The sequence below is a fragment of the Dendroctonus ponderosae genome, unplaced genomic scaffold (assembly GCF_020466585.1).
Source record: "Dendroctonus ponderosae isolate FM_Combo_2020 unplaced genomic scaffold, Dpon_F_20191213v2 Dpon_F_20191213_4, whole genome shotgun sequence".
Lineage (NCBI taxonomy): Eukaryota > Metazoa > Arthropoda > Insecta > Coleoptera > Curculionidae > Dendroctonus > Dendroctonus ponderosae.
In genome coordinates, this window is record NW_026018611.1 from 14347975 (window position 1) to 14359872 (window position 11898).

At 31.2% G+C, this 11898-nt stretch overlaps 1 protein-coding gene across 1 annotated transcript; it reads left to right on the forward strand.

Annotated features, from left to right (window-relative positions):
* Positions 1-1381: 1381 nt before the first annotated feature.
* LOC109533676 (proline-rich extensin-like protein EPR1) lies at positions 1382-10711 on the forward strand. The gene is made up of 4 exons (XM_048665913.1): positions 1382-1483; positions 7937-8215; positions 9783-9959; positions 10022-10711. The coding sequence occupies exons 1-4, from the start codon at positions 1469-1471 to the stop codon at positions 10145-10147; spliced, it is 597 nt and encodes a 198-aa protein (XP_048521870.1). The 5' UTR covers positions 1382-1468; the 3' UTR covers positions 10148-10711.
* The last annotated feature ends 1187 nt before the right edge of the window (positions 10712-11898 follow it).

The following is an 11898-nucleotide window of genomic DNA, read 5'->3' on the forward strand; positions in this document are numbered from 1 at the left end:
AGATACATATGCTTAAAAAAATTAGGAATTTCCAAAGAAAATGTTATACCGGGTGGGCTACTGAAAAGTACACAAGAAAGGTTTCAATATTCTTCGGAAAAGTAAGAAGTAAACGCTTAGACTCTATGGAGTCAGAGAGAGCAAAGAGACATGTTTATCAATTTTTTTCAAAGCTGTAGTACAGCATAAATATTATGCTGTGACTGTAGCTTCAACACGTTATCGGTAGTGGAATCATTATCAAATTTCTCAAATATGTCGCAATTATGAAGCTTTTAGAAACGCACTAAATTCTCTGTAGATACAATATCGGTTTTAAAACTTAATAAATAATATAATAGAATTTGAAACCCTAAAGGCATATTAAAAGTCTTCATTCAAGTCTTCAGGTTAAGTGGCATGCGTTTCCTATTTAAGTTATTTTTCCGAGAAAACAAAAATGTAGATAAATCCGGCTATATTGTAGGTGTAGGTCATCCGTAGGAACCTCGCCTTCTACTATTCTACTATTGTTGAACAAATTCTTTTCTCATAACGCAGTGTTACAAGTTTTAAAATTGACTGCAGTATTTCATGGGTTTCAGACTAATAAATCGCTGCACTAAATAAATCAATATTAAAATGTACCTTTAAAAGTTTAAAAAAACTTTAAAAAGTTTTAATTTTGAACTCATTTAAACAAAATAGTAAAACAAAAAAATCAGAAGACATTACTATACTGACAATGTGTATTGTGTAGCCGACCTAACAAATTTTATTGCTCATTTGGGAATTAGTTAATACTTAAGTTATATAAGAAGAAAACAAAGCCATGACAAAGAACATCTTTAGTCGGATTCTTACTCAACTGGGATATAATTAGTAGAATCTCGAGTAATTTTGTCATTCGAAGATTCTATCAGTAATTACTTTTTGCCAACGGTGTCCTAATTTCTCAATGTAAATTGGTCACATGCCTCGATAAGTCAGGAAGAACATTAAAATGATATTCAAGAAAAATATATTAAGTGAAAAAACGCTCAATACATTGTAATGAACGAAATCAGACATTTATATTAATGCAAATAGTACACATTGCAAAAGTTTTCTGAACTCGTTTATAAAACTCTGAGTTTTTCTTTCATTCTTTTACCTACACATATGCTATATGGCCTAACAGCTTATCAATAAGCCTATAATATTTTGCGAATGCTTTCAGTTTCTTTCTCTGAGGTTACCGACTTATGCGAATGACCTAGTCTCTTTAAAGAAGACCCATCAAGCGGTAGTTCTTCACTTTCTGCGGATGGCGCCAATATTTCCTACACTAAAGGTGGGAGTACTGGTGCCTTTTCTTGATATCATATCTCACATTACCCAATAGGTCCCCCCCAACAACCCCCATTTAATAACTAGTATATAAAGCAAGAAACGGTGATTTTTGGGTAGTTTAGTTAACTCAACAGTGGTGGTGATTCAAGTGCTAGCAATGAGGATTTTAGTGGTAGGTCGAATTTTATTGGTGGCAATTTCTGCCGGGAAAATTTTTTAAATAGCTCTGCTGGTTCTTCATTTTAGATCATTATCTCCATTTTACGTAACTGCACAACAACATAGTGTAAAAAATCACTTTCAATAGTAGAGTATTTATTTTATAATTTGCCAGTTTTAAATTGTATTAGTACTAACTGTCCCTATTAGGGCTTCTTCTAAGCTGGCATAATGCCAATACACTCCCGTATGGATTCGTGGTTCTCATATTATTTGTTAATATTCTTTCCGTATACACACTCATTAAGTGTTATTAGCAGGATCCCGTTTTACATTAAATACAGTTCGAAGTCACCAATTCCTTAATTATCGCATGCATGTAAATGATAAGCCTAATTTGCAAATAATTCAATCCGTCTAGACTCTTAAACAATCTGAAATCTCAGGCAAATGTATACAAAATGGGTCAAAAAATCACATTGAATTTAAAAGACTCTTCTAAGTATTGTACAAGATCTAAATTTATAAGACGATTTATAGTGAAGGCCTTGGCTCGAAACAGTTTTAATTAATCTTTCAGCAAAACAGTACAAAAAACAATGTCGTCAACATCAGAGTATTACTGAAAATAAAATTTAAAGTGAGTACATTTAAATTTAGGTTGTTCATTGTTACGCATTTTTTGGTTGTACATAGAAATTTAAATTAGCATTATTTTCTAGAAGTTCTGAAATTATCTAGATGGTTACACTAAAATTTAAAACATTTTTATTCAATTAAACAACAAAAACATCAACGGAAAATAACGGCTGTCGCTGTGATTTTTTTTGTGCCTTAAATACTTCATTAATTTAGTGTGTTTCTTCATAATGTCAGCACTTTTCGAGTTATTAATTCACAGCAAACCGATAATTATGATTTTATTTCTATTTCCATCAGTTAGTAAATATTTAAAGATATAGAAAATATTCAGCTTCGTTCAAAAATTGTATATATGTATTGACCTGTATACGTTTATTCAGACCAAATTGGCTTTTGAATGTTCTTACTACCTACCAAAGAATTAAACAAATATAATGGATATATAATTAGGGTTTTATGCAAGGTAAATTTACACAAGTAAACCAAGTAAAAAGTCATTATAGTAAGTTTTCACTTCCTTATCCTGTTGCTTCTTCTTTGTGTGCTAATGACTAATTGTTGAAAAATAGAGATAAATAAAGGCACATATCAAATAAACGATTTAAAGTGAACTGTGAAATATAAAATGGGACTTTAAACTTATGTTTCTAAGCATTACTTCTTATATTTAAGTAATTTATGCCTTGTTTAATATTTGTCTGGATTATTTTATCGTTTAATTTATGTTAGGAATTATCAATTTTTTTCTTTTTTTCTTGACGGTTTTAAATTGAATTACTCTGTTTTTGTCTTTTTGACAATTTTAAACTGCATAAATCCTTCAGTGTAAGTGGTTAACAGTTAAAAAAATAGTGTTTCCGAGGTTTTCTAACCATGCTAAGAACAGAAAAGCAATATTTATTGTAAAACGTGAAGTGTAAAGAAAGTATGCTCTCAACATCTTCTTATATTCAAACACTTTAAGGCTTATTTAATTAGTGTCTTGATTATTTCATTCGTAACGGCATTTTTCTTGTACGTTTATTTTATATTAGTGATTAGCAAATTTCGGTTGACGAGTTTAAATTTAAGGGCTCGCTATTTGGCTTTTGGTTTTTAGTGATTGGTTTATTGTTGGCGTTAGACGATTAGCAGTTCTCTCCACGATTAGAATACACTTTTAAAGGCATAGTTCAGACAATTTTAAACTCTTTGAATATTTTTGTCAAATATTAGACAGTGATAATATTTCATTATTAATATTTGAAATAAATCGTGAAGTCTGAATTCTGTCTTTTAAAGAAAATTCTAAACATGGGAAGAAAGAACTGTCAATCGTCTAACGCGAACAATAAACCAATCATTTGAGGAGGGTAAAAACACGACTAAAACGCATATATAATATTTTTCTTATTAGTTCTAAATAATCACCCAAATCCCCAATTTTGCTCGCAGTTCGTATGACCTACATTGACCAATCGCATCACTGAAAAGCGATTGCTTTATTAGTAAATGACCAGAATCATTAAGTATCATCAAAATACTATTAAGTGGGTGCGTTTTGTAATTTTCAGCGACTATTTCGCGTCACAAGCGCTCAGAAAAAATGGATTTAATGAAATGCATATTAATGATGTTAAAAGGAAATTGCATAATGTTAAACAAACTGATGAGAACGTACTTTGTGTATATTCACTTTCTGTATGTCATTCAATTCTCTATTTCATTTGACATAAATATTTACTATTATGAGAAGCATTTGGCAGGTATTTGCTAATGAATAACTGAAAGTCGAAGCTAATGCAGTTGTGTCCTTACGAAATAATGAAATATGAAAGCAGTAAAACATAGGCAAGAAATAATATATATAATAAAGTAAACATTAATATTCTCAATTTCTGAGTCTTTAAAAGCCCTGGCCCAATTAACTACCGTTGAAGAATTCAAGACACTTTTCCTTTTTCCATTTGGCTGACATGATAAGAATCCTAATTAGGACCATAATGGCTTTTATTCATTTAGTCAAACAATAAGTGCTTTCTTGCTTTCCTACGTAACAATGGCCAAAACTTGTTACGAATATTCAAATTTTTCTAGAGCAATTAGATGCAGCCGTAACGACTTTCAGCTGTTCAGGAAAATGTCAATGCTGTAATTGCTACAGAAAATACATGTTATCATAGCTTGGATTTCCTTGTTATCTAATGTAAGGCAAAATTACCTGAGCATTTGCAGAAATAATGTGATGCAAGAATTGATGATTTTCTTTCAACATTTTAAATTCTGCTCGGTCTCCAATTATCGGTTCAATGCGTTATCATCACACTTGTATCCTACTTATTAATTATGCAAAACATTCTGGCACCTTATGCGACCTTCTGATTTCACTATTAATAGATTCATATATTAGCAACGAATGTACGTGTAATTAATTGATATAGAGTACCTAATAAGACAATAGAATTATAGAAACTCAGCTATTGCATCACAACGTTTAACTAGTTGGTTAATGGTATTGAAAATAGATTTTAATGATATTTTTAAACGTGCTGCGTAATATTGGCCCTCGCACTGCCAAAGAATGAAAAAGTTTAAAATATATTTTAACCTTAATTGAAGTTTTGTATTATACCATTATGATCTAATGAGTTGTAATCTTGAAATTGTTTAATTATTCGAGATCTTGTAACAACGAAGCTATAATTTTTTCTCCATAAAAGCCACAATTGAAAACAAATGATGAAACATTCTTTATTGCTGCACTATAATAAATGTATCATCAGCAATGTCTTAGTGTATAATCGGGAGGAAGTTGAACTGATTGATGTCTAATTAATTTAATAATTATTCGAATTTTAGGATAGAAACCTGATTGAGGAGAAAGCACGTTTTCATATGTAATATAACAGTTAATTACTATTTTTTGTAATTAAGGTGGTTTTTACGAGAAATATTTAGAATTGTTCAGAATATCAAGTTTTTAATCTATGCCATGAACTATATTGCTTCGGTAAATTTATTTTTTTTTGATTTTGTATTCATATTTAAATGTGCTATTTCATGTTTTATTATTATTAATTATTACTATTCGTTCAAGAAGAAATAGAAATATTTCCAGGATATATCTAGGAAATCAAACTAAGCAAAATAAGGTCCAATGTCTCAGCTAATTTTTATTTACTTCAGTGATAGATTATTTAAATATAATTCAAAAATTAACAAAAAAATTATTACAAAATCAACAAATTCCTTTTAAGGCCAGTCAATTTAATATTGATACTTTTGTTGCAGATGACAATTTCAAATACAAGGGTCTTAAATGCTTTATGAAATTTTTAAAATGGCTCATCACTTACATCTACAATTGAAAATAAAGATAAGATGTTTTTGATAAGAGTTTATGGTTTGCACTGTTCGTACCGTTTTTCGGAAAACTAATGTGGTTAAAATAATTGTAGAATTGGAAAATTTTGTTCATTTTGTATAAAGACTAACAACATTCTAATTGACGCATTTACTTTAATTGGTGCATTTACTTAATGCTTTCAGTTACAGTTGTAGATACTAAAATTATATTATTAGTTTTAAGTTAAGTTAATACAAAATACGTCACATATCATGATCGTGAATTGTACTTTAATTAAAAAAGGGGTGTTTCATCAATAGCAATTTTTCGGGCAACATTAGATTTGAATATATGAAATTATTGTCGTAAATAATTAAAAGCAGTAACATTTGAACATTTCAAGCAGCAAAAATCAATTATTTTATCCTGTATAATATGATCATTACTTTTATTCTAGTAAATTTTGGTTTAAAAACTTGTATTTTTTAGATTACTACATGAGCAACATCATCTTTTTTGCTCCTTTATTTTATATTAGTAGTTAAAACCACCTTATAATTTTGTGTCCCAGAAATTCTGGCCACATTTGAATTTACGCAGCATTGAGAATATGCCTGACAGCCTTATCTACATCCTCTACAAAATGCGATACAGCGACTTATAATACAATCTTTGGATAATCATATAAACAAAAATAAACATTTTGCCTGACCATTTAGAGAGTGCTTGAATCAGCGGAATCCTGGAAAATAGACTAGTGGAAGGGGTACAATAAATTATACTGCAAGGTGTCCAGATCTGACTTCTGTAGACATTTTGCTATGGAGTCATTAGAAAACGGTTATTTACAAAATTCCACATTAATAGTATGTAAGTCCTGTAGGACGGAATCAGAATACTGTAAACAAAGTTATCGCATTTTTTTTTTACTTCTTACTCTTGGCTGATGGATAACAGCGGCTATTTTCGACAATTAATTACATTTGTACTAATTAATTCATATTTATTTTAAAATGTGACATTTCCCCCTTCCAAATTGTGCACCGATCATCTAAGTTTGCTTTTTCTTAGATCGTTGAACAAAGAACTTTATCTCTTTAAAATTATGTCAGTCGACGGGGGGTGACCCAATTGAAATTTTAGGCCGACAACATTGTTGCATTGCGTTTAATTTCCGAAATTTAAAATGTATTTTAAGGTGGTTTTGAAAAGTCTTATATAGTTTTTCCTTTAAGACGAAAAAATAAAAATACAGCAATTAACAAAATATATCAGAAAGCGAACCAACAATCTGTTTGTATAAGCTTGAGAAATACTCTTTTTAATACCAGTCATGTTTCAAAATCAACTTGATGATTTTCATTCTTTGAATTCAATTCATCATTGATGATTCAAGAGAATTTGAATTTATTTTTGAACTTGTGGCATTCAAATCAAAAAGATTTGCAGAAAAATTTTGGGCACTTTTAAGCATGCGTGTTATTACAGTAGCTACTATTTATTAAACCTATTTATAACGATTTGATGCTTTGCAATTTTATATAAACGTTCTATTTAAAGCGCCCAACCTTACAAAATGGTTGCTGTCTTCAAAAGTGAGGCCAGATATAATCAGGATAAAGATGAACTAAATACGTGCCTTAGAAAAAAATAAAAAAATACTTAAATTATCAATTGACAAATTAATATTACGTCATACTAGTTTTTCACGAACCTAAGAAGAAACAAAAAATGACAATTGAAAAACGAATAAAAAAAACGAGAATAAAAATGACAATTACGCAATGCAGTAAGGCAAAGATTTGAAATTAAACAACGGAAGCTCAGTATGGAAATTTAGACCTCCACAAGTTGTAAAAAAATTTGGACCTCTACAACAAAATGAACGTTACACAATCAAATTGGCTCCACACTTTGGACGTGTATAAATTCTAATTGTTTTAAGCGATTGGCTTAGAATTGAAAACTAGTCACCATTTGCCTTTTGTTCGTTAATGTTTTTGTAAAAATTAAGCACGTCATATATATTTTCTATAGGGCTGCAAATGAAAAAATGCAAAATTTTGCAAAGTTTGGCATGCTCCTAGTTGGACAAAAAAGGGTTTATTTGAATGTCAACGGCAAAAGTATAAAGATCAACCAAGCGGCTCCCAACAGATCAACCAAACGTCTCTTTGTCCAACTGAGAGTATTTGGAACTTTCAACAATTTTGCATTGTTTCATCAAAAATCAGTTGTTCAACAGAATTAATCCAGTTCGAAAATTGTCGAAATTTGTCCGTGTTACGCCTATTTGTTGAGCAGTTTAGCAAACATGTAATTTAGGAATCCTTCATAAACCCCTTTACTACAGTTCAAACATATATTATCAAATGTGAGACACAAGTTATTGCAGTATTTTGCAATTAATTTAATATCGTTTTTCCACCATTGACTCAAGTATAAAATTATTTAGAAATGAAACACTAGCAAAGAATTTAAAAATGTTGCTATTTTAAGGTCAGTGCCACTCTTTTGATGGTGGTTTATGCTAAGCCGCAAGGATACTCTTATCCTGCAGCTCCAAGTGGACCGAGTGCCCCTGGCGACAGTTACGGACCTCCTTCAGGACCTCCTGCAGGCCCACCTCCATCGAAATATGGTCCTCCAGCTCAGAGCCCAGTAGTTCAGAAACACGTATATGTCCATGTACCTCCACCAGAGAAAGATCTCCCGAAACCCAGAAAACCTATTGCTGTTGCCCCTGCTCAGAAGCACTACAAGATCATCTTCATCAAGGTAAATCTTGTTAATAGTTTTGTTGCGTTTTACTAAATGCTGGTAATCAAACCTTCGTTTTTGCGACCCAATAAGATTTATTATCATAATTGTATTGATTAATTAATGCATTTTTAATACTTTGCATCTTCAAAGGATTGTGGTTTCTGAGTTACTGGCACTAACCAATTAGGTACTAATTAGCAGATTCTATACTTGTCTTAGAAGTTTTAAGATAAACTTCTAGTGAATTTATAAAGAAAAACGTAAATTGAGCTTGAAAACCACAAAATAGAGCTATCCGAGACGAAAAGGAATCCGAATGAAGACAGAAAGAAGAATAGAAAAGACACTAGAAGTTTTATAGACCTAGGGAGTACATAATGATATATGTATAGTGGGAACACAAAATTGTAAACTAGTAATATGACAGAAAAACAATATACATAATGTGCTCAGTTCCGGATTGCTACAAAATACATTCAAATTTACAAAAATAGCTAAAACCCTTGTGACTAACGTATATGCTCCCACTACGAGAAACCGACTCCATCCATTCTTAAGGCAAGAGGCTGACGTACTTTACGAGGAACTCCTTAATTTCTAATAAACATTTAAGCGGATTTAAAAATAGGTTTAATGGAGAGTAATGTGGAGCTACTTAGATAATTGTAACAAATTCAAGATCAGCAAATACAGAGTGCCATAATTACATGGAGCAAGGAGTTTTGCCAAACTGCCTTCAAAGAAAAATAAAAAACAAACAGAGAATATAAGAAAATACTAAAAACAATAACTTCACAAATAAATTTAACAGCCAAAATAAATAAAAGCAATCAACAAAAATGAAATGCCGAAAGATGATGATGTAGAGTCAACAGAGAAAAGATTAATCACTAGTATAATGAAAGCTGCACAAAACACAGACAAGAGATAGCTGACCAAGACCCATAAGGCAAACGCAAAATGAAAAACATCCGAATAAATCAACATTATCAAATTAGATGTTGGACGTGACTTCTGTACGAAAAACATGTGTAATATGATTTATTTGATTGCTAGTTGTTGATTTTAAATGTTGTTGAAGGAGTTTTCAATAAACATATTTCCCCACTTTTGAAAAACAATAAATTTTGAAGCAAAATATTAAAAAAATTTAAAGCTATTTACCCGCATCAGCCATCTAAAATTTGTGTCACAACTTTTCAATAAATCTGGGCATGTTTTAATTAGCAACGGTTGCTATTGTATCTTTTTTAAATTTTTGTGTGTATTAGTTCGAAATAGCTGAATTAAGGAATCGTATGCAAAACGTAAATATTTATGCGGTTAGCAGTTAGTCTAACTTTACTTACAGTGACTGAAAATTGGCAGCTGTGTTCATATTTCAGTTGCTTGATATAAAAGTCTACATTGATTGATTAATTAATCACTATATTTCATAAAAAGACTCAAAAAGAAAATTTCTGTGTAAAATATAAAGGTAGCTTATGGAAGCAGCTATATAATAAACACCTAACATCGCTATAATAGTGTTGTTAAAAAGTTGTACGACGTTGATCTATAACAGCCATGATTTCGCTCTTAGGCACCAACTCCACCAACTCCAACAGCTCCTGTTATTCCGGTACAACCACAAAACGAAGAGAAGACTTTGGTTTATGTGCTTGTGAAGAAACCAGAGGAAGCACCAGAAATTACCATTCCGACACCAGCCCCAACTCAACCAAGTAAACCCGAAGTTTACTTTATCAGATACAAAACGGTAAGCAGTTTTTTTTGTAGTATTATATTATACTATATTTAAATTGTGTTTAACTGATGTAGAAGAAAGAGAATGGTGGCGGTCCATACCCAGACAGTGGACAACCGCAAAATGGTGGATATCCTGCTGCATCACCACCTTCGTCCGAATATGGGGCTCCAAGTGGCGGAACCAACGGATATAAATAGATTTGTACTTTTACAACGTATACCACCTGTCATAGACTATAAATAGTTTACATCTTTTATAACTTTAAGATACTTTTGCCAATGTAACATATTTTAGACTTCAAACAGTTTGCTACTGGGTACCAGTAGGTGCAGAAAATGTGCTGAACTATGTAATTGAACGTATATTGTAACAATGTAGACAATTTAACTGTGCATCTGTTAATACGTCAGTCAATTCTTCATCTAGCTGGAGATCGAATTCTCCAATGTATTTTTTATTTTTGTATTGTATAGAGAGCGAATATTATTAAGCGATATTGAAACGGTGACAAATATATTCCTAGTTAGTAATGTTACGATCCACGAGACTATTAAGTAGTTAATAATGTTAGGTTGACACAAGTTGATAGTCGTAGTTTTACAGATCTGTGTTATGATTATGTCAGTGTATATATATACATACGTTAGTTAAAATATTGAAGGTTATTGCTTATTGTTATATCTATTTTTTTACTTTTTATATAATCTGTCATGTGTTTATGTATTTGAATTTAAATATTGAAATATATTTTTTCAAATCAATTAGTTTCTTTCTCAAATTGAAAGAGCTCGGCAATAATCATTCAATTATTCTGAACTATTGATATTTGCAGGTTGAATGGTAATTTTGCCAGTGAGATAGAATTATTCCTGTACAAACTTATTTCTGAAATATTATTTGGTGCTTTGAAAATCAGATCATTATGTAATCATTGAGATTTCAAAGTTGCCTAGATAGAGACGGATATGCATTGTTTAAGAATGTAAATTTTGGTGATCTGCCTCATTGTGCACTTACACACACAAAATTACATTCTCTATGGATAAGATGACCAGGGAAATCACTTGATCTACCTGYCATATACTTTTTGCATGAGGTTATTTTAAATTTCGTATTATTTTCAACTACAAWTTTAAACTGACATAATGATGATAATTATTAAAACATGCTTGTCTAAGTCCTTAGGTTTATCGGTAAACAGATAGCGGCAAAAAACAAAACACTGCKGTACTTGGGCCAACGTTTAACAAATTAAGGAGAAAAAACAAATTTACGAAAAATTCTGACARAAGAAARRTGCACAAACAAGRRAAGAATGTAAGCAAGCAAACAGAAAGGCAAAGGCAGAAGTACGAAAGAAGAAGRACCAATATTGGATTAAATGCGACTCCATAGACCAGCAGATAGGAAGCACATGAAGTTCAGAGGCTTGAAAAACCACAAAATCAATGAGAACAAGCAACAAATAGTCAGAATGGTACAGCAAACTCACAATGGACACAACATTTTAAACACCTACGGAATTGCGACCGCGATACATGAGAGAATATTAAGAACCTCTCAATGCAGACCGTATTCATCTCGAAATAGCACAAGTGCAGGAGGCGATAAAATCAACAAAAATAAGAAAATCCCCTGGATTTGGCGCAAAATATCCCGAATTTATACCATGCGGACCATCCAAACTGACACAAAAGTAAAGAACCTATTTGAAAGATCCTTAAATGGAGAACAAACCTAAAAAGAATGGAGAACGCCTTAGTATATATAGATAATATTATAAATTAAATGTCAAAAAATCACTTTTTTTCAATGGCACCTATTCACTTTTTGGCCCTGTTTAGTTTAGTTTCTTACTGTTTAATCATTGCAAATTTTTCAAACATCACCAAAAAAATTTGTCTTCATATCAATGTTTGTACGTTGCATGCACCCAGATGCACACTAC

What these genes read in the sequence shown, in the direction of transcription:
- LOC109533676 (XM_048665913.1), top strand. An exon ending in ACAAGATCATCTTCATCAAG is followed by an intron (nt 8,216 to 9,782) that starts GTAAATCTTGTT and finishes TTTCGCTCTTAG; the next exon opens with GCACCAACTCCACCAACTCC. An exon ending in ACTTTATCAGATACAAAACG is followed by an intron (nt 9,960 to 10,021) that starts GTAAGCAGTTTT and finishes TAACTGATGTAG; the next exon opens with AAGAAAGAGAATGGTGGCGG.